The 27193-nt window shown below is 43.3% G+C and overlaps 2 protein-coding genes across 5 annotated transcripts in view; one reads left to right on the top strand and one right to left on the bottom strand.

Moving 5' to 3' along the window:
- Positions 1 to 5309, bottom strand: part of kmo (kynurenine 3-monooxygenase) — a 135873-nt gene extending 130564 nt beyond the window's left edge. Inside the window, exons 1-2 of one of the 2 annotated variants that reach the window (XM_072511510.1) lie at positions 4943 to 5309; positions 4388 to 4457 (exon numbers count right to left, since the gene is read on the bottom strand). In XM_072511510.1, coding sequence (XP_072367611.1) covers positions 4388 to 4457; positions 4943 to 5005 — 133 coding nt within the window. In that variant the 5' untranslated portion in view covers positions 5006 to 5309. Of the gene's footprint in view, positions 1 to 4387; positions 4458 to 4842 lie in introns of both variants that reach the window. The other variant, XM_072511500.1, reaches the window with a different exon arrangement.
- A 3089-nt stretch (positions 5310 to 8398) lies between these two features.
- The window catches only part of fh (fumarate hydratase), a 39023-nt gene continuing 20228 nt past the window's right edge, over positions 8399 to 27193 (top strand). Inside the window, exons 1-7 of one of the 3 annotated variants that reach the window (XM_072511476.1) lie at positions 8399 to 8584; positions 15760 to 15894; positions 17672 to 17782; positions 20024 to 20200; positions 20525 to 20707; positions 23547 to 23712; positions 24501 to 24704. In XM_072511476.1, the coding sequence (XP_072367577.1) occupies positions 8465 to 8584; positions 15760 to 15894; positions 17672 to 17782; positions 20024 to 20200; positions 20525 to 20707; positions 23547 to 23712; positions 24501 to 24704 (1096 nt within the window). In that variant the 5' untranslated portion in view covers positions 8399 to 8464. Of the gene's footprint in view, positions 8604 to 9031; positions 9181 to 15759; positions 15895 to 17671; positions 17783 to 20023; positions 20201 to 20524; positions 20708 to 23546; positions 23713 to 24500; positions 24705 to 27193 lie in introns of those variants that run through there. The other 2 variants (XM_072511493.1, XM_072511484.1) reach the window with 2 other exon arrangements.

The raw sequence follows: 27193 nt of genomic DNA on the forward strand, positions 1-27193 counted from the left end.
GTGACAAGTTTATCACCTGGTATTCACTATCTTACATAGTAGAAGCACTCTTAGTACTGGCGATACTCTGCAGTATGTGCAGACACTTAGACTCAGGAAATGGCGAAGGAGAGCCTCCCGCTCTCGCACCCCGGTATACACGTTTAGGTCCCCTATTTTCGGACTTCACCAAACCCCCCAACTCCTTTAGTGAATTAAAGTGCATCCGTTTTACTTTATGTGTGTATTGTTCGTTCAATAAAGAAATGTAAACTTCTGTGCTTGACTACCAAGCCAGAGAAACTTGTGTTGCTGCTATTTGTACAGTTTAAAATGTTGTAGATTATTCTTGCTTGTTTGAGTGAGGATAGTTTATTGAGGATAGTTAGGGGTTCCAGTTTTTTTATTTTGTAATGCATGCCTGAATGTCATAGCGCCCCGTAGAGTTTTATAATGATGTATGTATGTAAAATGATTTTAGGTTAAAATTGCATTTCATAGGATAGGGCAGTGTAGAGCCCGTGAAGTGCTTATGGGTGCCCAGCTTGGTCAGAGAACGAAGACGACGTGGTAATGTGATCCTTCACGCTTCGCGTTGAGGATCACAAGGAGGGTGTGCAGCCATCTGGGTTGGCCACTTCTCGATTCCAAAATGGACACTTTGCAAAGATTGCAGGGAAAATGGACAATACTGAGAAAACAAGCAGGTTCAGGGTTTGTCTGCATATTGGAGCCGCAGCTCCCAGACAAGACCAAAACTGCAGGCCCATTAGCATACTAATGGCCCATCTCCGGGAACAAAAGAGTAACATTTGAGTAACCGATACCAAGGCAGACACCACGGCGCCAGAGGAGACCGGAACAAAGCAGGCCAACGGCCACCTAGGACACGTCCAGCCATCAGGGCACCCACCCCTTTATTGGATGAGATCAATATGAATGATCAATAAATGGCCCAATTGATTGGGGCCAAGTTCAAGACCCGCCCAAAAGAGCGCAAAGCCCCTTTGGGTATAAGAAGGAACCCCCAAGAGAGAATTGTTCTCTTGGACCCGGCTCTCACCGAGGAGAGACCTGTCCACCAGCTGCACCAGAAGGAAGTAAGTCCAAGGTCAACGTATGCTACCAGACAGACGACCTTAGCTGTTCCCCTGTACCAGTTCGACCCCTGCAGCCTCAGAACTGAACAACGGCCATTGTTCCTCTGACTGAGTGGGTGCCCGAAGCTAAGTATAGGCTTTAGCAGTAGTGAAAGTTTATTCTGTAGAGTTTCGTGCATGAGTATATTTAACTGTGTGTGTAAATAAATAAGCATTGACTTTGAACTAACTAACTGGCGTATCGAGTCTTTGATCAGTATTCGGGTTTGAACCTTGTGGCCGTATCGAAAGATACCTGGCGACTCTCGAGCAAACATAATTAGAATTAAGGAAGGCAACCATATTGAACGCCATATTCAGAGCCAACCAAAGAGAGCAACAGGAGGTCAATCATCTCAGTCACAGGATACCGTTTCAGGTGTTCCTTGGCTCAAACATCTTCAGTTGCATCATTCCTCCTTCGGTCCAGCATAAGGTCAGAAATGGGATGTTCTTTAATGATTGCACAATGTTCAGTGACTGTTGCAACTGTTTACGTACTGAAGATGTCCGTGTGCTAATGCAGCAAGAACTGGACAACATTCAGGCTCAGGCTGATAAGTGCCAAGTAACATTCGCACTGCACAAGTGCCTGGCAATAACCATCTCGGTGTGAGGACTGGCATCTACTTCCTGTTCCACTATCAGGAGTCGCACTCTTCTTATTAAATTCTGCACAATATGAGGGACATGGAGTGGGTGCACAGGAGAGTTACTAGAAAAGGGACGGAGAAATGTGAGATTTTACCTACAAGGTTAGCTTGGAAAAGGTGGGTTTGTTCTCCTCAATGTGGTTATGACCTGGAATTTGCTGGCCACAAAGGAGGAGAGGCAGAGATGATGAATGATTACCAAACGAAATTGGATGGGCACGTGAAGGGCTTCTGGATAGAGAATGGAAATGATTGGACTGCCCTACTGAGAGTTGGCATAAATTTGATGGACCGAATGGCATTTTTTATGCTCTAATGATTCTGAGTCTACTCTTGAGGTGAAGTCACCATTATTTTGTTACCAATTACGAAGAATGCAGAACCTATTGGTTATATCATTTGACATACTAGGTTAAAGGTGTAGGTTCTTCATTTCTAGTTCTCTCCCTGAAGGCAAGCTGAAATATTGCCATGTGCCACGATTGTTTATTACAGTTAGGATGAGGAGACAGGCCCCAAGTCTAACTCAGTCAGAATGGAGATTGAACACTGTGCTGTAGGAGTTAATCTGATCCACACACACTAGCTGTCTCGCCAACAGAGCAAACCGGCCCTCCCCCAATGATGTATGTAGTGCATGCAGATGCCACTTTAACACGGTGGCACAGTGGTCAGCTCTGCTTCCTCACTGCACCAGGGACCCGAGTTCAATTCCACCCTTGGGGGAATCTGTGTGGAGTTTTTATGTTCTCCCAGCGTTTGCATGGGATTCCTCTGGGCTCCAGTTTCCTCCCACAGTCTAAAGATGTACAGGTTAGGTGGTTTGGCCATGCCAAATTTCCCCTTAGTGCCCCAAACGTTAGGTGGGTCTACGGGATTACGGGGATAGGGTGGGGTAGGGTACTCTTTTGGAGTGCCGGTGCAGACTTAATGGGCCAAATGTCCTCCTACACTATAGTGATTCTATGACATCATTGCAACCAAATGTAATGATTTACCTGGGGAAATTTAACAAAGATGCAGGGGGTGCACAATTGCTAGTGTGGGAGCTTGGTCTGTTTTGAGGGCCAAGCCAAAAACCATTCAGTCAGCAAGCTGCACACATCGAACGGGCATCTCAGTGCATTTCACTGGCCCAGCAGCCTGAAGGCCAGCCCAGGCTGCAGAAAAGTAAGAGCAGAGGGGATGGTGATCACGAAGGGCAGCAGAAGCCCACATTATTATAGAGCTTATGGCAATGCATAGGCTCCTAGGATCTGCAAAAACATTGTATGGCCTTTTCCTCTTGACAAATAGTCTTTTATTCAGAGTGCCCAGAAGTACACACTCCTTCCAGCAGGCCCCCTACATTGCACTGAAGTCCTTTCTATGTCATGGACTCCTGTTTGCATAGATTAGTGAGGTTACCCCATGGAAGACCCTGTTTAAATGGGCTAGTAAATCGGCTAACACGATTTTAACTCCGTTGCTGATCTGCTTCCATGGGGGAAGAGAGTTAAATCACCATTATTTCCCCAAATGATTCTGTGGGAATGATGACTTTGAAACTAACTTCAACTGTTTAATAAACTAACAGTCCTCATGTGGCATTTCTCAGAGTTAGGTGTTTACAAGAACACGGTTAAGTTAAACAGTATTATTAGGAATGCTGATTTTTTCTTGACATTTTGAGTGACCATGGGACACCAGGAAGGGGATCTGGGTTCAATGGGGTCTGCTGGAATGTCAGAATATGGACGCATTTTTGGCAGAATTGGAAGGATTTGAGGTGTAAGGTTCTCACAAGGTGAGGGACAGACCTTTTTACATATATTGATGGGAGGACTGCATACAGGGAAATTGAGTAAACTGCATTTGTTTAAAACGTACACGTGTTTGAAAACAACTTTTGTGAGAAAGAATTACCCAGTCAAAGCCAAGCCAAGGGCTGCTTAGCACAGGGCTAAATCGCTGGCTTTGAAAGGCAGGCCAGCAGCACGGTTCAATTCCCCGAACAGGCACCGGAATGTGGCGACTAGGGGCTTTTCACAGTAACTTCATTTGAAGCCTACTTGTGACAATAAGCGATTTTCATTTCATTTTTAAAGAGACAAAGACCTTGCCATCAAAATGTTAATAAACATATTAAAGGGCTGTTGCTGTGTGGCTGTGCACATTATGATCTTATTATTATTTTTTTAAAAACTTGTTCTGGACATTTTAACACTTGAGAAAATGGTTTCAAGAATGAATTTCAGTTGATTTGATTGGTTGCTCAATGTAAATGAAATGGAGCTCTCTCTACTTAATGATCTGTTGAGCTGCTGGCAAAAAAATACTTTTCACTGTACCTCGGTACACGTGACAATAAACAAATCCAATCCAATCTAATCTAGATTGGGTTTGCAAATGGTATATGTTAGATGTTGATATAAATCATGTGGCTTAACGTTCCAGCACAGAAAACAATACGTGGACAAGAATTATACAGGTCACACAAGATTTTTAAGACTAGGTATGTAAAATTCAGATATTTAAATTCAGTATAGTAATTGTGGATGTCACAGATATTCTTAACTGCACCGCAAATTGGAGACGTGTTCATCTGAAAAAGTAACATTAATAAGTGAACCCCACCTTTGCGTGCTTCGTAAAGTTCCACTTGAAAGCCTCTCTTTGCGAAGAAACACGCATTTAAAGCACCAACCTGGGGACACAGTAAAGAAAAATCTGAATTACGTACATGTAAGCATGTATTTTCATCACTCCTTTCCTTTGGCGCAGGCATGCTTTTATGGGGGAAATGTTGCTTAATTTTGGACCAGAAACTTAAAGAAATGGGGAACCCAAACTCTAATTAACATGCTCGGTAACAAAGTACATCATCCAACGCATAGTTTGTTGAAATGTAACTAGCTGCACATTGTCCAGGCACTTGCCCACAGATGAGGAAATTAATATAAAAAGGGAGTCATTTCGGGACTATTTAATAATAATAATTTATCAATCATGGGCAGTTACAGCTCGTACGAAAACATTTACCGACTGCAAATACATGCCTGACTCTGAAAAAAGAAAACTAACTCCCGTACCAGGCCACCGCCAACAATCGCCACTTTTTTTGCTTTCTCTCCATCAGAAGTTGTCGGACTGGATCTTAATGACATCTTGCAAACGCAGCGACGATTTTACCTTATTGCTCAATTCACTCCGAACCTTGCTCCCGCTGCTTTGCAATTCAACCCATTCCAGCATCGGGTGGGATGTTTCAAACCACCAAACGTCATTGGCTAAAAAAAAAGTACGTTTCCAGAGGGAATTAAACCGTGCTTGGCGTTTTTCATTGAACAGGAAGAAGTCTTACAACACCAGATTTATTCATTGAAGAGAAAGGTTGCCAGGTCCAGCATTGAACTTTCGAGCTACAGGGATAGCTGGCAACATCTTCACTGGCCCCAAGTAGTTGGACTTGTTGATACAAACAAAAGCCAAAATGTTGCGGCTGCTGGGAACCCAAATAAAAAGCCGAAAGTGCTGGGAAGACGCAACGGGTCAGACAGCATCTGTGGAGGAAGGAATAGAGTTAATATTTGAGGTCCGAGACTTTAGACAGGAGAGATTAAATGGCCAAAGGGACGATGGGTGCAAGGCAAATGAAAACAGTAATGGTGCAAGAAACAAGAGATTGATCTGAGGCTGAATAGCCTCCCTCTACGATATAGGGATTCTCTGATTCTATGAAGGTGCTGAGCACAGTTCAGTAGGTCTTATTCCGTTTTTGTGGTCTGAAGTAGTTGAACAGTAAGTATTGATTAACTATAAGAAACACTATACATAGGTACAGTATAGGTCCAAGCTGAGAGCTGGTTCCATGCTTGCTTCTACTCACAGCTCTGTCCAACACTACATTAACCCGGAGATATGGGTCATGTGTTCTCTTAGTATAATACTGCCCGCACAGTGATGGAAGTCACACATTTAACCATTATGTACCAGGTCCGAATATAACACCACCTCCCCCCAAGTATTTATCCAATGTACAAAGAACAAAGAACAAAAAGTACAGCACAGGAACAGGACTTTTGGCCCTCCAAGCCTGTGCCGACCATGCTGCCCATCTAAACTAAAATCTTCTACACTTCCTGGGTCCATATCCCTCTATTCCCATCCTATTCATGTATTTTTCAAGATGCCCCTTAAATGTCACTATCGTTCCTGCATCCACCACCTCCTCCAGCAGCGAGTTCCAGGCACCCACTACCCTCTGCGTAAAAAAACTTGCCTCGTACATCTACTCTAAACCTTGCCCCTCTCACCTTAAACCTATGCCCCCTAGTAATGGACCCCTCTACCCTGGGGAAAAGCCTCTGACTATCCACTCTGTCTATGCCCCTCATAATTTTGTAGACCTCTATCAGGTCGCCCCTCAACCTCCGTCGTTCCAGTGAGAACAAACCGAGTTTATTCAACCGCTTCTCATAGCTAATGCCCTCCATACCAGGCAACATCCTGGTAAATCTCTTCTGCACACTCTCTAAAGCATCTACATCCTTCTGGTAGTGTAGCAACCAGAATTGAACACTATACTCTAAGTGTGGCCTAACTAAGGTTCTATACAGCTGCAACATGACTTGCCAATTCTTATACTCAATGCCCTGGCCAATGAAGGCAAGCATGCCGTGTGCCTTCTTGACTACCTTCTCCACCTGTGTAGCCCCTTTCAGTGACCTGTGGACCTGTATACCTAGATCTCTCTGACTGTCAATACTCTTGAGGGTTCTACCATTCACTGTTTATTCCCTACCTGCATTAGACCTTCCAAACTGCATTACCTCACATTTGTCCGGATTAAACTCCATCTGCCATCTCTCTGCCCAAGTCCCCAAACGATCTAAATCCTGCTGTATCCTCTGACAGTCCTCATCGTGGTCTGCAATTCCACCAACCTTTGTGTCATCTGCAGACTTACTAATCAGACCAGTTACATTTTCCTCCAAATCATTTATATATACTACAAACAGCAAAGGTCCCAGCACTGATCCCTGCGGAACACCACTAGTCACATCCCTCCAATCAGAATAGCACCCTTCCATTGCTACTCTCTGCCTTCTATGACCTAGCCAGTTCTGTATCCATCTTGCCAGCTCACCTCTGATTCCATGCCACCTCACTTTTTGTACCAGTCTGCCATGAGGGACCTTGTCAAAGGTCTGACTGAAGTCCATACAGGCAACAATCATTTTTGTGATCTCCTCGAAAAACTCTATCAAATTAGTGAGACAGACCGCCTCTTCACAAATAAAGATTATTATTATTATTATGAATTGTCAAGCTCATTCATCATTTAATCTCTGCTGTCCTCATTATTGGGGAAACTGTGCCTTGTATCTACGGTGAAGACAAGCAATATAGTCAAAACTAGTGTTCCACCAGGAGTAGGTGGAGCTGAATTTTACCTTGGAGAAAACATTCTTTACTGAGTAACAACAGCAATATCCATCTTCCCAATATTGGTCAAACATTTGATCCTTTGTTTTGCTAAGCTTGAGGGTAATAACTTGTAAATATTGAGGCTGGTTTAGTACACTGGGCTAAATCGTTGGCTTTTAAAGCAGACCAAGACAGGCCAGCAGCATGGTTCGATTCCCGTACCAGCCTCCCCGAACAGGTGCCGGAATGTGGCGACTAGGGGCTTTTCACAGTAACTTCATTTGAAGCCTACTTGTGACAATAAGCGATTTTCATTTCATTTTAAATGCAAGTATAGCAATGCGAGGACAAATATACCTGCCGTTTCACAAAACAAATGGGCTGGGCTGGAGCAAAACCTCTAATGCAAACCTCCAGTCAAAATAACCCTGGTTATGTCAATGTTTGCCGTTTTGAACGTGGTAAACTTTACTTTGGAGTTTTGTCAATGTTGCAATTAGGCATCTCAAGCAAAGTTCGGATTCCAACATGCGGACAATAGTCCAGATTTCAAGAGCAAGGAAAATAATAATAATCTTTATTGTCACAAGTAGGCTTACATTAACACTGCAATGAAGTTACTGTGAAAAGCTCCTAGTCGCCTCAATCCAGCGCCTGTTCGGGTATACTGAGGAAAAATTCAGAATGTCCAAATTATCTAACATGTCTTTCGGGACTTGCGGGAGGAAACCAGACACCCGGAGGAATCCCACGCAGACACGGGGAAAACTTCACACAGTGACCCAAGTCAGGAATCGAACCTGGGACCCTGGAGCTGTGAGGCAACAGTGCTACCCACTGTGCTACCGTGCTGGTTGAGAGGGGCATCTTTAAACAAAATGATACCAATTTGGTATAGTGTGATAAATAATTATTTTCAACATTAAGTTGGAAACCTCTGGACCTGTATCTAAAGATCACTTTTTACAGCTGATAGTGTGCAGCACAGCAAGCATTTCTCACCCACTTACCATAAATAAACTACAAACTATTTTTCCAGGCATTTATATATGCTCAAAAGAGATATCAAAAAATAATGTTCTTCCAACATTTCCCCCCCCCCCCAAAAAAAAAACGCAACTTTGCGGGGAGGGGGGGATTACATTTTAAAAGTAAGTCATATCCTGGGCGCTAAATCTGTTTTATTGCAATTGGATGCTTTTGCGCCCTCTGGCGGCCCGTCCCACTCCTCCTCTCGCCTCTCCCATTCTGGCTTCGGTCCCTCCCCCGACCTCAACCTTCACTATGTTCCGCTTGCTCCGAAACTTTCAGGGCTTGCAGGCCAAGGTCGAAGGGGCGCGGACTTGTGCGCTGTTCAGTCGGACCCTGCGACCGGCCGCTACTGTTGCATTGAGCAAGAGGATGGTGAGTGCAAATTCGAAAAGTGAGTGTGAGAGACGGGCATGCAAGACCGGCTTCTGTGCAAATGCGTGAACCCGAGTTACCGTGCACGGCTGACCCGCCGGATCTGGGGTTTTACAATAAGATATATATATATATATATATATATCCTTTTGCTTTTATTGTGGGCGGCGGCCCGGCTCCTCGTGCAGCCCGGGGTTGCCAGGGTTTCCCCCCCCCGGGAACGTTCCACTGGACAAGGTGACCTCCCGTCTCCAGCAGCGCTCACCTGGAGCAGGCCGAGGAGAGACGGGGTCACAGCCGCTGTGTCCGAACGGACGTTATTCCCCCCCCCCCCCCCCCCCCGGATTTAAAGTTGGTTTCGAACCCCACCCCACATTTGGTTTTGTCGACACCGCCGCTGGCTGGGAGAGCAGGTCGGGGCTACTCGGATATTTGGTCAGGAAAGGCCAAGAGGCCTGCGGACAAGGACAAGCCACTTGGGCCGCGGCCCCTTTGCGCCTTCCTCCCCCCCGCCGGCTGCGGGCGAATGGATCTCCGCCGTGGAGACCGGCTGCCAGGTGGAAAATCCAACAGGCCCACGACGTCTCTCTCCAACGGTAGGGTTCCTGTGGCGAGTGACGGGCGCGCAAGGGGGATAGTTGTACCACTGCAGGCTGCTGCTTTTTTTTTGGGGGGGGGGGGGGGGGGGGCGGGGTCACGGCGCACATCATTTTAGAGAATAGAAAGAAGCCGAATGCACCCGGAGGTGGATGATATTTGAAAGTTATTTTCAATTCATTTACGGGATGTGGGCGTCCCTGGTTAGGCCAGCATTTATCGCCTATCCCCAGTCGCCCGTAAGAAGGCGGTGCTGAACTGCTTCCTTGAACCGCTGCAAGTCCCTGAGTCCACTGGCGTCTGCAACTCGGAAGGGTCATGTGGAGCTGCAACGTTAACTCTTTGTTTCTCTGCACGGTGGCACAGTGGTTAGCACTGCTGCCTCACAGCGCCAGGGACCCGGTTCCGGCCTCGGGTGACTGTATGGAATTTGCACATTCTTCCCGTGTCTGCGTGGGTTTCCTCCGGGTGCTCCGGTTTCCTCCCGCAGTCCAAAGATGTGCTGGTTAGGTGGATTGGCCATGCTAAATTTCCCCTTCATGTCCAAATGGTTAGGTGAGGTTATGAGGTAGCGTCAGCGCATGGGCCTTGGTGTAGGGTACTCTTTCCAAGGATCGGTGCAGAATTAATGGGCTGAATGGTCTCCAGCACGGTAGCGTTTCTATGATTCTCTCTCCACCGATGCTGCCAGACCTGCTGGGTTTGTCCTGCGCTTTTCTGTTTTTACTGCAACTTTAAAAAATGTTTTATCTGTTTCTCATTTGGATTCTGTCTCCATTGCTGCTTTTGGTGGGGTGGGCAAATGCTCTCTTTGAAACCAAAGTTTTTAATCATGAGAATCAGGCTACCGACATATCCTCTTTTATGTTTCCGAAAATGGGAGCAAAATAGCATTTTACAACTTGAGGCTGGCCCTGAGCCGGGATCGAACCTGGGACCTCGGTGCCATGAGGCAGCAGTGCTAACCACTGCGACACTGCTGCCCTCAGCAGCTATATTTTCAGCTACTGCAAAGAAACTTTTGCAACATGTTTCTTAGTTTAATTGTCATTTTGACTTTACATAAAATTTGAAATTAGGAATGGCACTCTTGACTAAGTAAGCAATGCTGCGGTTGTGTCCCTCTGTGTACAATCCAGTAATTGGATGATTATAGTTTTAGCCTGTTCTGAAGAGTACCCGCCTCGAATGGTAAATTGTGTGCTCTCTGATTCCCTCAGATGCAGACCAACCTGCTCTGCCACTTTAAGGAATGCTTCTTTTGGTTTTATACACTTTAAATTCCAACAAATAAACATGTGAAATGCACAAATGCCCTTTTCCAACTATTTTGAAAGTGAAAAGATGTTCAGTGTGTATTTTTAATATTTGCAAACAACGTGTGGTACTTGAGGTACTGGCCAGTATTTCAAAAAACTTCAAAAAACAAGCAAAAACTATTTTGTCCAGAACATTTCCAGCATGTAGAATTGTCTGGGTATTAGAATACCAATAATTAATGATCTATTGGTTGGTGGCTGTTGGTCTTAACCAGACCATAAAGTGGAGACATTAATAGCTGAAAAATGAGTTGGAACAAGAGGTTGAATCTGAAAAGTTTGTGGCTGATCCAGAAACAGCAAACCTTCATCAACCAGTAAGAGTGATTTTGTTTTTTCTGCACTATGGTGCCGATTGAGGTAAATAGATAACCTTTTATAATAATTGCTTATTGTCACAAATAGGCTTCAATGAAGTTACTGTGAAAAAACCCTAGTCGCCACGTTCCGGCTCCTGTACGGGGAGGCTGATACAGGAATTGAACCCACGCTACAATGTGGCATTGTTCGGCATTACAAGTCAGCTGTTTAGCCCACTGTGCTAAACCAGTCCCTTTTATTCTAGAATACTGAAAATGTAGGATCATTGTGGGTTATTCCTCAACATTTTGAGTCATGGAGTTTAAACTATTGAGAACCTCTTTAGAAGCAAACATAACACCAAGGTTCGTTGTCCTACTAATATCCAGTGTCACAGCTGACCAGAATAATTTGGCTAAGGGTGAATCAGTTGGCTCTGATACGTAGATTTCAGTCCTCCTGCCAGGGTGGTATCAGGCTCTGTAACCTTTGCATTTTTATCCAATGTTATGTGGAGCTAACTAAGTTAGGGTTATATATCACACCAGAATCAGTTTATATATTTTTGCAATGCAATGAATGCCACATTATTGTCTAAGCTGTGGTCTGTGTTCAGTTGTGCTCAAATTAATATTTGACTATGGGGCTGTCATTTATTCAAGATTGCAATGCCCTTATTTGAGCGTTACATATTTACCATTTAATCATGGAGTAGGTCAGAAATTGGACCTTTCAGGTTGCTCAACACTATTGTCATTTATTTGATCTTCTCAGTCTGTTTTAGTGCAACAATATTCAGCAGTCATACATTTCCTCACCCATTTTCTTTAAGGTCGCATTCTTTTATTCATTCATGGGATATGGGTCTCGCTGGCGAGGCCATCTCTAATAGCCATCCCTAATAGCTATTACCATCCCTAATTGCCTTTACAAAGTTGCTGGTGAGCTACCTGCTTGAACCACTGCAGTCCATGTTGTGTAGGTACACCCACAGTGCTGTTAGGCAGGGTGTTCCAGGATTTTGACCCAGCGACAGTGCAGGAAAGGAGATATAATTCCAAGTTTGTGGAAAGGGTGCCAATGAAGTGGGGGCTGCTTTGTCCCGGATGATGCCAAGTGGGAAGTATTCCATCAAACCCCTGACTTGTGCTTGTAGATTGTGGACAGGCTTTGGAAAATCAAGAAATGAGATAGAGCTGCAGGATTCCTAGCTTCTGACCTCTTTTGCTACAGTACTTATTATGTTTAGTCCAGTTCAGTTTCTGGTCAGTGGTAACCCTCAGGATGTTCATAGGGGATTCATGATGGCGATGCCATTGAATGTCACCGTGCAGTGGTTATCATAGAATTTACAGTGCAGAAGGAGGCCATTCGACCCATCGAGTCTGCACAGGCTCTTGGAAAGAGCACCCTACCCAAGGTCAACACCGCCATCCTATCCCCATAACCCAGTAACCCCACCCAACACTAAGGGCAATTTTGGACACTAAGGGCAATTTATCATGGCCAATCCACCTAACCTGCACATCTTTGGACTGCGGGAGGAAACCGGAGCACCCGGAGGAAACCCACGCAGACACAGGGAGGATGTGCAGACTCCGCACAGACAGTGACCCAAGCCGGTATCGAACCTGGGACCCTGGAGCTGTGAAGCAATTGTGATATCCACAAGGCTACCGTGCTGCCCCAAAGGTTAAGGTCTCCTGCGTTGGTAATTGCCTTGCCTCTGGTGCTTGGCTGGGATTATGTTGTTGAAGGCAGAGCTATAGTCAATAAATAGGTTGATGACTTAGGATTCCTTGTTGTCGAGAAAGGATTCCTTGTTGTCGAGAAAGCGTACGCTGTGGACTGGTTATGGGGGGGGGGGGGGGGGGGGGCGAAGGTGTTAGCCAGGTTAATGAAGGAGATGGGAGGGGTGGATCGTGGAAGTTTCTGCGGAATAGGGAGTATACGTTCTTCTCGCTGTCCATAAGGTGTACTCGAGGATCGACTTTTGTGGTAGACAAGGCGCTGCTAGCTGGGTTGAAGAAGGTAGAACGTTTAGCGATCATAATATCAGACCATGCTCCACATTGGGTGGATGTGGTCTTTGAGAAGTGTCCGACCCAGAGGCCGCCGTGGAGACTAGATGTGGTCTTGGTGGCAGATTTGAATTTTTGCTAAAAGATGGGGAAGGTGATATAGGACTATGTGGAGTTTAATCTAAATTGGGAGGTCTCAATGAGTTTAATGTAAATTGGGAGGTTTCGATGGTTTGCAAGGCATTGAAGGCAATAGTGAGGGTGAGGTCCTCTCATTTAAGGCAAAGGTGGATAGGAAGACGCAGGAGGAACAGCAGCGGTTGATAGAGGAGATTCTGGAGGTTGATGGAAGATGTGCGGAGGATCCGGAGCGACTCCGTAAGCTAACTTTCACGAGCCTGGTGGGGAAGGTGAAGGAGGATTTGGGAAGTGGGATAGTCTCCCTTTGTCATTGGCAGGCCACCGGTGCAGGCAGTCAAACTGAATGTTTTGCCACGGTTTCTGTTTTTGTTCCAGTGTCTACTGGTCTTTTTGCCAAATGTATTTCTCTGAGGGATGGATAGGCTGGTCTTGTCATTTGTGTGGGCAGAGAAGATAGTGAGGATAAGGAAGGCGGTGCTCCAAAGGGGGCGGTAGTCGGGAGGCCTGGTCTTCCAAACTTGTTGCATTGTTACTGGGTGGCAAATGCAGATGAGGTGCATGGCTGGAGTAAGGAGATGGGGGTTCTGTGGGCGCGAATGGAGGCGGGTTGCTGTAAAGGGTCAGGGTTGCGGAAGCTAGCAACTACCAGCTACCGTTCGCCCCGGGGAATTATTCAGGGAATCTTGTGGGAGCCACGCTGGAGATTTGGGGGCAGTTCATGTTCAGGACAGGGTCCAGGGTGATGCCAATGAGAGGGAATCATAATAATCTTTATTATCACAAGTAGGCTTACATTAACACTGCAATGAAGTTACTGTGAAAAGCCCCAGTCGCCACATTCCGGCGCCTGTTCGGGTACACAGAGGGAGAATTCTGAATATCCAATTCACCTAACAGCACGCCTTTTGGGACTTGTGGGGGGAAACCGGAGCACCCGGAGGAAACTCAGACACGGGGAGAACGTGCAGACTCCGCACAGACGGGGACCCAAGTCGGGAATCTCACCTGGGACCCTGGAGCTGTGAAGCAACAGTGCCACCCACTGTGCTACCGTGCAGCCCATTGGTTCAAGCCAGGGAGGATGGCTGCGAGGTTCAGAGAATGGGAGGAGAAAGGGGTAAAGAGATGGAGGATCTGTTTCTGGAGGGGTGATTCGCATGTTTGTGGAGCTGGGGGTGAAGTATGGGCTCCAGCGTGAGTAGGGGTATTTGCAGGTGTGGAATTTCACAAGAAAGGCTTTCCGGTGGCACCGTCATCCTCTTTGTTGGAGGAGGTGCTGTCGGTTGGGTGGGGGGGTGGGGCTGGAGAGTGGGGTCATTTCGCAGATCTGTAGCAGGATTATAGAGGAGGATAAGGAGTGCATGGTAGGGACTACGGCCAAATGGGAAGAAGCGTTGGGGATGGGGCTAGAAGAAGGATTATGGTGCGAAGTGTTGTGAAGGGTCAATGCCTCGATATCGTGTGCGAGGCTTTGGTTGATTCAGTTGAAAGTGATATATAGGGTGCACTTAACGAAGGCAGGGATGAGCCAGCTGTTTGAGGGGGTGAAGGATAGTTGCGAACTGTGTGGGAGGGGCCCAGCCAATCATGTACACATGTTCTGGTCCTGCCCAAAGTTGGAGAAATATTGGTGGTCGTTTTTCAGCACCATGTCTGTGGTTCTGCATATGGAGTTGGAGCTGGGCCCCCAGGATGCAGGGTGTCAGACCTGCCGGAGCTGCAGACGGGAGCAGGGGCAGATATTTTATCCTTTGCCTCGATGATTGCTCGCAGGAGGGTTGTGTTGAGGTGGAGGTCAACTTCTCCACCCCCAGTGCATGGCTGGGGGATTTAATAGAGTTCCTGAATATTTGGAGAAGGTGAAATTAGCTCTAAGAGGGTTGGATGAGGGCATCCACCAGAGATGGGGCTTGTTTGTTTTACATTTTGGTGACCTTGTTCCTGTCGAGGGGTTTTGATAGGGGGAGTGCAGCAGGGGGTGTTTGTGTATTGCTGTAAAGATGTTAAAATGTCGAATAAAAATATTTTTTTTAGAAATGAAATGAAATGAAAGAACCGCAGGTGCAAACTTTGCCCTTTAAAGCTCAGAATGAAACAGCTCCAACTGATTACATTAGAACATACAGTGCAGAAGGAGGCCATTCGGCCCATCGAGTCTGCACCGACCCACTAAAGCCCTCACTTTCACCCTATCCCCATAACTCAATAACCCTTCCTAACTGTTTAAACTGATGTTTAAAAATGATTATTTTCACATGGCTTCAAAGTGGTGGACATAATTAAAACCTTGGTAAAATGAGTATTGGTGCAGACGTTGTGCCAAAACAATGAGGGGGCACAGGTAAACATTTTTGGGGAAGGAATCAATATTGCCCTAATTTTGCTGATACACTTGACGCAGCTGTACTAGAATTCCTTCTCTGAAGGCCACCACCTCTACCTCTCTGTCCTTCTCTGTTATACTCCTTAAAAACCTAGTCCTTTGACCAACCTTTTGCTCACCTAAGGTCTGCTTTCGTGGCTCAAATGAAGCTCTCGTGAAACACATTGGAATAAATGTCTTACTATGTTAAAGGTACTGAATAAAAGTTTTGATTTTGTTTGTGCTGCGAGGGAAACCACATTGTTCCCAATTGGTGGAAGGATTTAAAAGATTATTTAATTCTTGTCCATGTTTTCTAAAGCCTAGGCATGCTTCCTCTCGTGGAATTTTACATTTAACTTGGAAATGAAATAAGAAATGTTTATGCGTTATCCAGAAGTAAGAAACTGATACAGTTCCGTTTGTTTTTCCCAGGCAAGCTCTGACGGCTACAGAATCGAACAGGATACCTTTGGTGAGCTGAAAGTGCCAAATGATAAATACTATGGAGCCCAGACAGTTAGATCAATGATGAACTTTAAAATCGGAGGGTTATCTGAACGGATGCCAGTAAGTTAATTAGCAAGGTTTTAATTTTAAACAAAAAGTCGATAACTGATTTCTTTTACTTTTTCCCCCACAATCTTTGTCCCCATACCTATTGCATTGATTAACATTTTTTTCGAATTCACTTGGTGAAAAGATCCAGAAAGTGTTTGCTTTGTTACAAGCCTCTGGACATTCAGTAATTGGTCGGGATTGTTACTGATTTACAGAAAATAGCAGGAACCATCTGATTACAGTTTCAGGCAAAAATCTTGGAAATTGAAACTGACATCTTGGTGAGATTTTTCTAATTACGTTCTGTAATTAAATGCCTTTTATTAAAAAGACACTTGATTGTAGCATTATCACTGGTGCACTAATGTTAATGATGTGGCTCTCAAATGGGGACTAAATATCTCTTAGATTATATGGCTATAATGCAGGCAAATAATTCTCATTAATTGTTCATTTCAGTAACATTTCTGTTATCTGGCACTTTATCAAGTGGAATTCTCTATTAACCAGAATTCTGGGGTTGGGTCTGTTTTTGTTCATTGGAGATATCAAACTCACTGGTAATAGTTATCAGTGACCTTTTCTCAGTTAGGTATCAGCCTCCCACTGCTGCGCAGTACCATCACCCGCTCTCTCGATTCTCGTGCACCCCTGTGAAACCGCAACATCTATGTGATCATCCTAGAGCTTTTCTCCTTGGATGTAAACGTAGATCTCACATCTCGGTTAACTGGTATATTTGATTCACCGTACCTCCCATTCTTGGAGCATGCTGGATAACTGCAAATGGTGCTATTTGAAAATAATTTCTGATTTTTTTTTTTTTAAGGCAAATAATTGCAGAATTTCCGAGAGTTCTTGTATCGTGGTGTAAGCAGCGGCTTACATCCAATTCAGACAGGGAAATCCATTCCCGCTCCAGACTTGAGCATAACAAACAAAGTTAGCACTCCAGTGCATTGTTGAAGGGGTGCTGCATTTTTGGTTGGGAGATTAACCATGGTTGTCTTTGCCCTGAAAACGTTCAGTGGAACTATTTCAAAGAACAGGGAGGGGGTTAACTCGAGTGCCCTTAAACAACTAAAACAGATTATTTGGTCACATTGCTGTTGGTGTGAGCTTGCCGTGTGCAAATTGGTTGCCACAGCTTCTATATCACAGTAGCTACTACACTGCAAAAGTAGTTCACTGCCGGTAAAGCACTCTGGGATGTTCTGTGGTCATGAAAGGCATTGTAAAAATGTTTTTAAAAATTTCTTTCACTTCGAAATTACAGAATAATACGTGTTTTACAGTATGAAATTGAGTTAGTGCATGACAATCTGAACTAAATATGCAGGAAAACACAGTATATAATCTGCATACGTTCTCCTTCATGTATCTGAGTTTGAGAACTCGAAGTGTAAGGAACGCAGGGACTGGAACCCACTGCTCTGCTTCATCTTGGGTTAAATCTGGATTGATAGGTCAATGACCGCCTTTATCTGTAATTATCTTGAAATATGAAGGCATGTAGTGGATTACTTTATCTTGCTGTTGACCGCCATCTTTAAATTTGCAAAATCTCTTGGGTTTGCTCTACCTTGCATTGCTTGTTCTAGTGAAATAGATAGCAGATCACCTGTGGAAATTACATTTTTTACTAATTAAATGAACTTGCACTTTCCAGGCAGAGAATTTTTAATAAAACCCTTCTGTCAGGGAGTAAAGGAGAAAAAGAAAGAGAGCGAGCGATATTCCATAGAAATATATGATTCTGTTACTTCATCTTTGTTTATGTTCACAGATCCAAATAATAAAAGCCTTTGGAATTCTGAAGCGAGCTGCTGCAGAAGTGAACGTGAAATATGGTTTGGATGCAAAGATTGCAGGTGGCATTGTAAAGGCAGCCAATGAGGTAGTAACAGCCTGAAAATGGTTTATAACTTGTATCATGATGCATTCCGTGGGGTCGGTGTGATGATGTGTGCGTGTGGGGGATGGAGGGTGGGTGGAGGAGAGGAGAGAAGAGAAAAACATAAGTCAGGATAGCTGAATTGGCAGGCAGGGAGAAACAAACAAAGAACCAAATTGGGATGAGACACAGCAACTGTAATAGCTGGGCTGGAGCAGAGACGGGCCATGGTCATTTACAGCAGTAAAATAAAGGCAACCTAAATCATCCTGTTTTTTTTGTTTGGGGGGGGGGGGGGGGCGGGGTGGATTTCTTAACTTGCCAAACTCAAAAGGTTGCATTACATTGCCTTTGGCCAGATTGTGCAACTGCAAACTGACTCAAACCGATTTTATGTTAAGTCATGCTCCAGCTATGTGACACTCCAGTGTTATACCAGGCATTATGTGACATTTAAGTTATGATACCCTTAACATTGGAAATTCTATCACAGCCCCACCTGCAGGCATAATATCTGTTGCAAGTAAAATTGTACATTTTATAATGGAATTTCTCTTCAAAGAGGGTTGACATAGGAGCTTTCAATGGAACTTGTACCCGGGAAATGAATTTAATATATAAAGGTCTCAAAGAAATTCTTTCATAATTTTAATATTGAAGATTTCTATTGTATGGGGATGGTATATGCGTATTTCTAAACCCATTTCTTGTTTTGCCATGAATAGCAAATTACAATACCTATCCCTCCCCACTCCACCCTTGTAAGGAAAGAAATATGATGTAGAAATGCCGGTGTTGGACTGGGGTAGGCACAGTAAGAAGTCTTGACAACACCAGGTTAAAGTCCAACAGATTTGTTTTCTGCATGAAGAATCAATCTGTTAATTGCTGTATTATAACAACATTCATTTTAGCAGCACATGAAGACTTTAATTTTGTCTCTTTTGCTCGACAGTAATCCCAATGACATCCAATATGGAGGGAGACTCTTTGCTTCCCAGACCAGTTTGATAATCCAAATTATTATTGCATTCTATTGCCTCACGAAATGAGGCTTACAGAAAATCACACTGTAAAAAGATCCAGAACACAATCGCAACATTCATTTTGAATTAAAAATAAATACATTTAGAGTACCCAAATATTTTTTTTCTAATTGAGGGCAATTTAGCATGGCCAATCTGCCTAACCTGCACATATTTTGGGTTGTGGGGGTGAGACCCACGCAAACACAGGGAGAATGAACAAATTCCACAGTGACCCCGGGCCAGGATTGAACCCAGGTCATCAGCACCTTGAGGCAGCAGTGCTAACCACTGCAGCACTGTGCCACCCATTTAATTTTGAATTTTGTGATACATTTAAAAACGTATGTCAATGTGGTGTCTAGCTGGAGCTAGAGGTCCTAATTCCAGTCTTATTAAAAGAGCCTAGAATATACCATAATGGTTGAAATCAGAGTTTAGGTGTCGTGCAAATTAGGCGCTTCTGTAATCCTGTGTTAATCAGTATTTTAAGAATTCGCGTCCCTTGAAAATAGTCAATTTTGTCATTTGTGGCTTGGAATTTGGGGTTTATTTTTCATCGGAAAATAGCCCCAAGCCTTCAGTGCACATTGGAAACTACTAGCACTGACCTCCAGTCACTGATCCAGATATTAGACTAAATAATGGATCATGTCCATGCCTTGCTGGGACATGAACAGCAACTAACCGCCTGCGTCTGTGTTTTAATCAGCCCCTTTTTTCTTTCTGCTTGCCCTCCAAAAACATTTTTAATAAGGAAATCTCTTCGGAGAATTGGTTCGTCGTAGCACCATTACAGCATACAATTGTAATTTAAGAATTGAAGATCAGTGTGATTATGAACACATGTTTCTCTTTTTGTTTGCTCTTTTCCTCATTTGGAAAATTCTGTGCAGTATTGTTGTAGTACTGTAGTCTAGCCAGTGGACGGTGCATTGTAATTGTACTGCAGTTTCCTTCAGTGCTGACAAGTGGTGACTTGTGTAACTTCAGTTCATTGAAGAAGTGTGATTAGTATCACAAAATATCAGTGTTGGATATTATCGTGAAACTTAAACATTCTACTGCTGAATCCCAATGATCTTTGACTTGTGCGACATTCTGTATGATAATATGTGAACAAATTATTGCGTGTCTGATTTTCTTTGTCAGTTAAACTGGTTACTTTCTTGTCTTCTCGGCATTGAAAATGAGGTTGGCTGGTGTGCTTCTAATGCAGGTGATTGCTGGGAAATTGGATGATCACTTTCCTCTGGTAGTGTGGCAGACCGGCTCTGGAACACAAACAAACATGAATGTGAATGAAGTGATCAGCAACAGGGCAATTCAGATTCTTGGAGGTAAACTGGGCAGCAAGGATCCTGTACACCCCAATGATCATGTAAACAAAAGCCAGGTACTCATCTAGGCCTCAGTTCCATCCCCTTGGAAGTTTAAAACCTCATTTTCCCTTTCACGGTCCAGGAAAAGAGCGACGGGGATTTGCAATATTAATTTTTGTTCTGTCTCTCGCATGGAATAGGAAATGTTCACTCACCAATGTAACTTTTTTATCAGAAGGTTTACTTTAATTTTGAGTTCAAATTGTGCATTTGCTCCATAGTTATAAGCGGTTTGAAAATGCAGCTCATAAAAATGATAATGCACAGCATCTTATGAATCTAAGTTCAGAATTGAGTCAGTTTTGATCTGTGCATTTCCTCCTTTCTCACATTGCCAGAGTTCCAACGACACTTTCCCAACGGCCATGCACATTGCTGCTGCCAAGGAGGTCCATGAGGTGCTGCTGCCTGGACTTCAGAAGCTACATGATGCACTTGAGGACAAGGCCAAAGAGTTTGCTGACATCATTAAAATTGGCCGTACTCATACGCAAGATGCTGTGCCTCTTTCATTAGGGCAGGTAGGTTGGAAGAAAACATACAATTTTTGGTATGAAACCTTGCTATTACAATAAAAGATAAATAGAGGAAGAGTGTGAAGGTTTGAAATTTGCCTCAAAAAGGGAGAAATTGCTTGAAATGCACAACAGGTCAGCCCACATCTGGAAAAAGGCACATTTCTGGTGGGATCATTCATCATAAGCAGCCAGTCTACATGCACGATTGTTAATGCTTCTCGGACAGAGCAACTGAGATTTAGAACTCACCGTGTAGGATGTAGCCTAAACTGGCCCACCAGTATAATGTGCCACTGATCTGACCACAGCACTAAAGCCACCTTTAATTTTACTGCAGCTGTTCAACATTGTTGTCCAGTAGAAATGGCTGACTAAGCTACAGGCACAGCTGTGGTGAAATCCCAGAAGGAAGGGGAATAAGAATACTGCTGCGAACTGGTTTGATATGCCTTAAAGTGGGGCGCCATTTAAAAAAAAAAAAAGGGGCAGCACGGTAGCCTTGTGGATAGCAGAATTGCTTCACAGCTCCAGGGTCCCAGGTTCGATTCCAGCTTGGGTCACTGTCTGTGCGGAGTCTGCACGTTCTCCCTGTGTGTGCGTGGGTTTCCTCTGGGTGCTCCAGTTTCCTCCCACAGTCCAAAGATGTGCAGGTTAGGTGGATTGGCCATGATAAATTGCCCTTAGTGTCCAAAATTGCCCTTAGTGTTGTGTGGGGTTACTGGGTTATGGGGATAGGGTGGAGGTGTTGACCTTGAGTAGGGTGCTCTTTCCAAGAGCCGGTGCAGACTCGATGGGCCGAATGGCCTCCTTCTGCACTGTAAATTCTATGATCTATAGTCATTTGCACTAATTTTAGTAGAAAGCGTCTTGCATTGATAAATTTACTTGTGTATAATCTGCTATCATTTAGTCAATTGTAAAGAAAATCGAGCCACGTGTAAAACAGGCTACTGATTTTGATCACAGTTTTGTGGTAACAATAAAGACCAATTTCATCCCGTTCCCTTTCGCCATTTTTTGGTATGATTTTGTCATCTCCACTTGTACTGACATAGCACCTTTAAGGTAGCAGAATGTTCCAAGGTGCTTCACGGGCATTTTCAAAAGAAAATTAGACACAATCCCATAAGATATTAAGTCAGATGACCAAAAGCTTGATCACTGTAATGTAGGTTTTAAGGGGCATCTGAAAGAAGAAAAGAGAGGCAGAGCGACTTTGGAGGGAGGGGGGGGGGGGGGGGGGGGGGGGGGGGCACCACCAGTGGTGGAGCAATTAAAATTGTGTGCGTGCGTGTGTGTTGTCCCCATCGGGTTGGCAGTGACCCTCCGAATGGAAAGCTACATCATTGCAGCTGGTTCTCTGGTTAAGGTTGGATAACTAAGAATAGAATTAGACCAGTACAGCTCCACCAAGTACCTATGGTGTACAGTAAGTGGAGGAGAATGGTGTGATCAACCATGTCAAAGGCTGTCGACAGATGGAAAAGAACCAGGAGAGATTGCCTCTTGTCAACATATTTTAACCAAACCCCACGGATGTTAAAACCATTAAGAATAAATGTTAAGAATCCCATCGTAATATCAGAAAATAAAACTTTTTCCTTCTTGTACAGATCAATTAAAGCAATGCACGATTTGTTTAAACATAAGGGGTCATTGTAAGGGCAAACTACTTTTGGCCATTTCTTCAAACAGCTGCTGAATAAAGACTCTTGGGCAACTAGAGTCGTAAACCAATTAAATGTTGTTTTTCATAAACACAACAACAGCGTTGCCTGCAAAGAATCCCAACTACTTTGACTGTAAATTGTCTCACTAACAAATTGAAACCAAACCATTTAAAAAGTCATTCAAGAATAAGATCCATAGATATTACAGGCCAACAACAAACCCTAAAAATTAGTAGAATTATCAAAATCTTACACTGAAGCCAGTGATTCCATGGTGCTGAAATCTGGTGTTTTCACCTCCGTTACCCATGATTTTAAGCAGATCAATAAGTAATAAACAAGTAATTATGCAATGATGAAAACACACTCCGCTTTTCACCTTGCCAACAAACGCACAAAAAGGTTAAAGTACACATTAACATTGTGCAAATATGAGTATTGAAATCACATGCCCAACGATGGTATTCATTACTCGTTTTTTATTTACTAATAAAAATGCAATTATCCATACCATGATTTGACTAGCTACACACAGCGAATTGGGGTAAACTGTTGGAGAACATTATTGAGGTGAAAGCTGGCAACCGGGACCCAGTTTCCATTCTATAACCATAATATCAAAATGATTTGATGCCTTTGTGTGGCTGCCACTTCGGCGCCGAGTAATTTGGGAAGAATCTATGAATTTGTGTGTTAATCAAGATATTAGTGCTGGGGAACCCATTTTCATTAACAATGCCATCTCTAAAGCTCCTTCTACTCTGCTCTAACATTGTGCATTGTCTAAATTCAGCAGAGTTCTGCTATGGCAGCAGTGCAATTTATTTTATCACTAGCTTCCCACACACTCAGTGCTTGCAGCTTCTCCGAGCGAAATTGCTAATTTTTAGAAAATTGTCCATTTTGTGCTGTGTCTCATACTGGATTGAGATTACTCAAGTGAAAGAAAACTATCATCACATCAATCTAGGTTGATTTGAAACACCAGTCTCCCAAGACAAAATGTTAGCTTGCTAACCTGGTCTTTAAAAAAACATTTTCTGAAAATACTGTGACCATGGTGCCTTCCTGTGGAAATGTTCTTTTAAATTATCTTGACTTACATTGTGTTAAGATTTTTGTTTTAAAATATTGATGGAAATTCACTGCCTGTTGTTTTTATTCATGTTCAGGAGTTTAGTGGCTATGTACAGCAAATAAAATATAGTATGGAACGGATTAAGGCTGCAATGCCAAGAATATATGAGCTAGCAGCTGGCGGAACTGCAGTAGGAACAGGATTGAACACGCGGATAGGGTTTGCGGAGAAAGTGGCTGCCAAAGTCTCAGAGCTCACAGGTCAGTTGGATCATTAAACAGTATATGTACTATAAGCTTTTATTGATAATTCAGTTCTATTTTAAAATGTTCAAAATTTTACTACCGTTTACATATAAAGACAATTGTGTGACATGAATAAGTTCAGTGTGTACCATTGCAGAGAGCTGAAAAGAAAGCCTGTGAATGGAGATCTGAAATAACATAAAAACATGCTCAGTTTTCCAAAGCATTAACTTTTTCTGTTTTGGATGGTGACTGACTTGCTTTACATTTTGAATGAGGATTCCATTTTCCTATATACAGTGCATATTGGGTACTAAAAATCTGCAATGTTACCACTTGTGCTAGGCACACCCTATCACAGCACTTTGTCTCGTTTATTTTGAGATAATGATGTTTAACAAAATTAGAACAGCAGACTGAATTTTGACAAGTTAAATACTAAGCTTGTTACCAGACAGCTCCCTGTTAGGATATTCTAAGCATTTATTCCATTTTTGTCTTCTATTTTTCTATTGCTTGTCTCCAGCTGTCTTGCATTAAACAGAAAATCCCTGCAGCTCTGGCTCACAGAAAAACAAAACCAATCTTGCTTTGACTAGTGAGAAGTACTTCTGTGTTCAGTGGGATCAAGCTGTCAAATGCTGGCAGGACCATCATTACCTTTTGCTCAGAGAAATATTTGGATTTTCTACAGTTATACTGGCAGCGGGTGGTATTCCATGCACATCAGAATGTGCGAATATAGCCCAATTGGCAGGCGATGCAGAATGACAACGGAAAATAAATGTTGCCTTTGTTTTCAGGTTTACCATTTATAACTGCACCTAATAAATTTGAAGCTCTTGCTGCGCACGACGCCTTGGTTGAACTGAGTGGTGCCATGAATGTTGTTGCCTGCAGTTTGATGAAGGTGGCCAATGACATTCGCTTTCTGGGATCTGGACCTCGCTCTGGTTTGGGTGAACTCATCTTGCCTGAAAATGAGCCAGGAAGCAGCATCATGCCAGGTAATCCTACAATCCGAGTTCAGACAAGTGTTGTCGGAAGATGCTGTTTTGATAGATGTTGCTACCCTGTCTTTTGGAATGCATGCATGGCACAAAATCTATAACTGTGATTTAAACTTTATTGCAATTCCTTTTCAGTGGTCCAATGGAGCAAAAGAGCAGATTTCTATCTCTAAAATGTACACCTGTAAAAGGCTTGATAGGTTTGCAGAATATTTATGCTTAAAAGCCCTTTAGCAGAGGAATACTCCGAAAACTATTGATATATCTCCCGAGAAATGTGGAGCCACAACTATGGGGAAAGTACACTTAATTACGTTGGTATAGGTATATAAATCTTGGTTACATCTTTACTGTTATAGTGGAGGCACTAATCCATTTATTTTAAATCTTACATATACTGCTTAAAAGAGAGACTTGTTTTGAAGCTTTTTCGCTTTGCACCCATCAGCACAAATGCAAGAGAGCCAAATTTCCAACAGTCTCAACAGTTTATACTACTGGAGAAAAATGGGTGCTGATTGATTGGCAACTCTGATTGGCCAAGGCATTGCCATGGGTAAAATAATAGTGAACTCTGGAATTCCCAAGGTTAAGAGAATAACAACCAAGAAACGATAATCAGGTCAAGCTTGTAACTGGCTCATTTAAGCTTTTTAAAAATGACACGCGTTTACGCAGAAACCCTTTCTCGGCAAACAAAAAATATGTTCAAGCTTTGCGCCTGTTTTTGAGTCACCTGAATGTATGGGGAGCCTAGTTCCCTATTGCTTTTTCCATGGCAACACCATGGTCAATCAGAGTTCTGTTGCCATCCAGTCAGCGCCACCTTTTTTCTCCAGTCGTATAAATTAATGCAACCAGTTGAAATTTGGCACTCTTTCATTTGTCCTGTTGAGTGAAGAATGAAAAGCTTCTGCAACATCTGTCTCGTTTCCGTTATTCAAGTTCTGGATGACTATTTTAAATGTATGATGCATGCATTAAAGTATTAGACAAATGAATATTTTGTGGCCTGCGTACCTGCTAACATCAGCTTTATTTTCAAATTATGAATTTAATGGTTTGCTATTAAGAATTTCCTGATGGTGAATTTTACTGCTTTTTAATGGGAGTTGAAGGTGATTTCCTCATCTTTGCAATGATTTAGCAAGTTAGTTGTAATTATGTAGTGCACTTTTTTCTTGCCTTTTTTTATTCCTGTTTTATTTTCTTTAATAGCCCATATATCATCATTCTTCAACCAGCAACCCAAACGGGAGGCCTAAGCTTGTTTCTCCTGTAACTGCTGTTACAGTATTTTGTTATTTTAATAGATCTTGAAGCAACAGTGCTCAACCTCCAAATGTAATTTCCCTCCTTTACCTTGGGCTGGTGCTGCAAGGTCGCAAAGTTGCAATTACTATTGTTGTAAGATGGAGGTTATTCAGCTCTGTGTGGTTGCAGGTAAATGGAGCCCTAACGGGAAAAAAATGATTTTAAAAATCTGTCTCTCTGGCCCCGTTGGGTTCTTCTAAAGGCTGTCGGTAGCACAAGTATCATAACTTTACACTTGGGAAATGCGGTGGAGGTGTGTTAGGAGATGCGAGAGCAACCTGTACTGATATTTATTAAAAAATATCCGAGTGAGCATTGACACCATTATGTCAGTTGTTGAGTTGGCCGAGATGGGACTTAACTGCAGGACTTGCAGCCAACAGAATTTCTGCACACTACAGAAAATGGACTATATTTAAAGAGTCGGAAAACAATTACAGCAAGCAGAACTCCACGATTGAAAACTCGCCTGATAAAAGCAGGATTACCTCTCCAGCAAATGACAGTGAGTGGCGGATAGTGACAAATGCAAATTATGTGCAGAAAGTTACTCCCAGTTAATTTTGGTGTCACTATGCTGACGTTTTTTAATTCCTTTTTTGCTGTAAAGAGAGATATGTTGCTGTAGCTTTTCATCTTACAGTCATCAGGACAAATGCATGAATGCCATGTACCTTTTTTCCATCAGCAAGGTCTTGGGCCAAGTCAATGCTTCTCAGCCAAGTTATCTTTGCAAAATTGTGCATATGATTGTCCTTTGTGTTAACAGACCAAAAAACTGTAGCACGGTCTTTTTCCGAGTGGCAGGCGGTGACGAGTGGGGTACCGCAGAGATTGGTGCTAGAACCCCAGCTATTTACAATATAAATGATTTAGATGAGGGAACTAAATGTAATATCTCCAAATTTGTAGACGACACAAAGCTGGATGGAGGGTGAGCTGTGAGGAGGATGCAGAGATGCTTCAGTATGATTTGGACAAGTGGAATGAGTGAGCAAATGCATGGCAGATGCAGTACAGCGTGGATAAATGTGATGTTATCCACTTGGTAGCAAAACCAGAAAGGCAGATTATTATCTGAATAGCTACAGAGAGGGGAATGTGCAACGAGACTTGGTGTTCTTGTACACCAGTCGCTGAAAGTAACCATGCAGGTTAAGAAGGCAAATGGT

Source organism: Scyliorhinus torazame, chromosome 1 (genome assembly GCF_047496885.1).
Source record: "Scyliorhinus torazame isolate Kashiwa2021f chromosome 1, sScyTor2.1, whole genome shotgun sequence".
Taxonomy (NCBI): domain Eukaryota; kingdom Metazoa; phylum Chordata; class Chondrichthyes; order Carcharhiniformes; family Scyliorhinidae; genus Scyliorhinus; species Scyliorhinus torazame.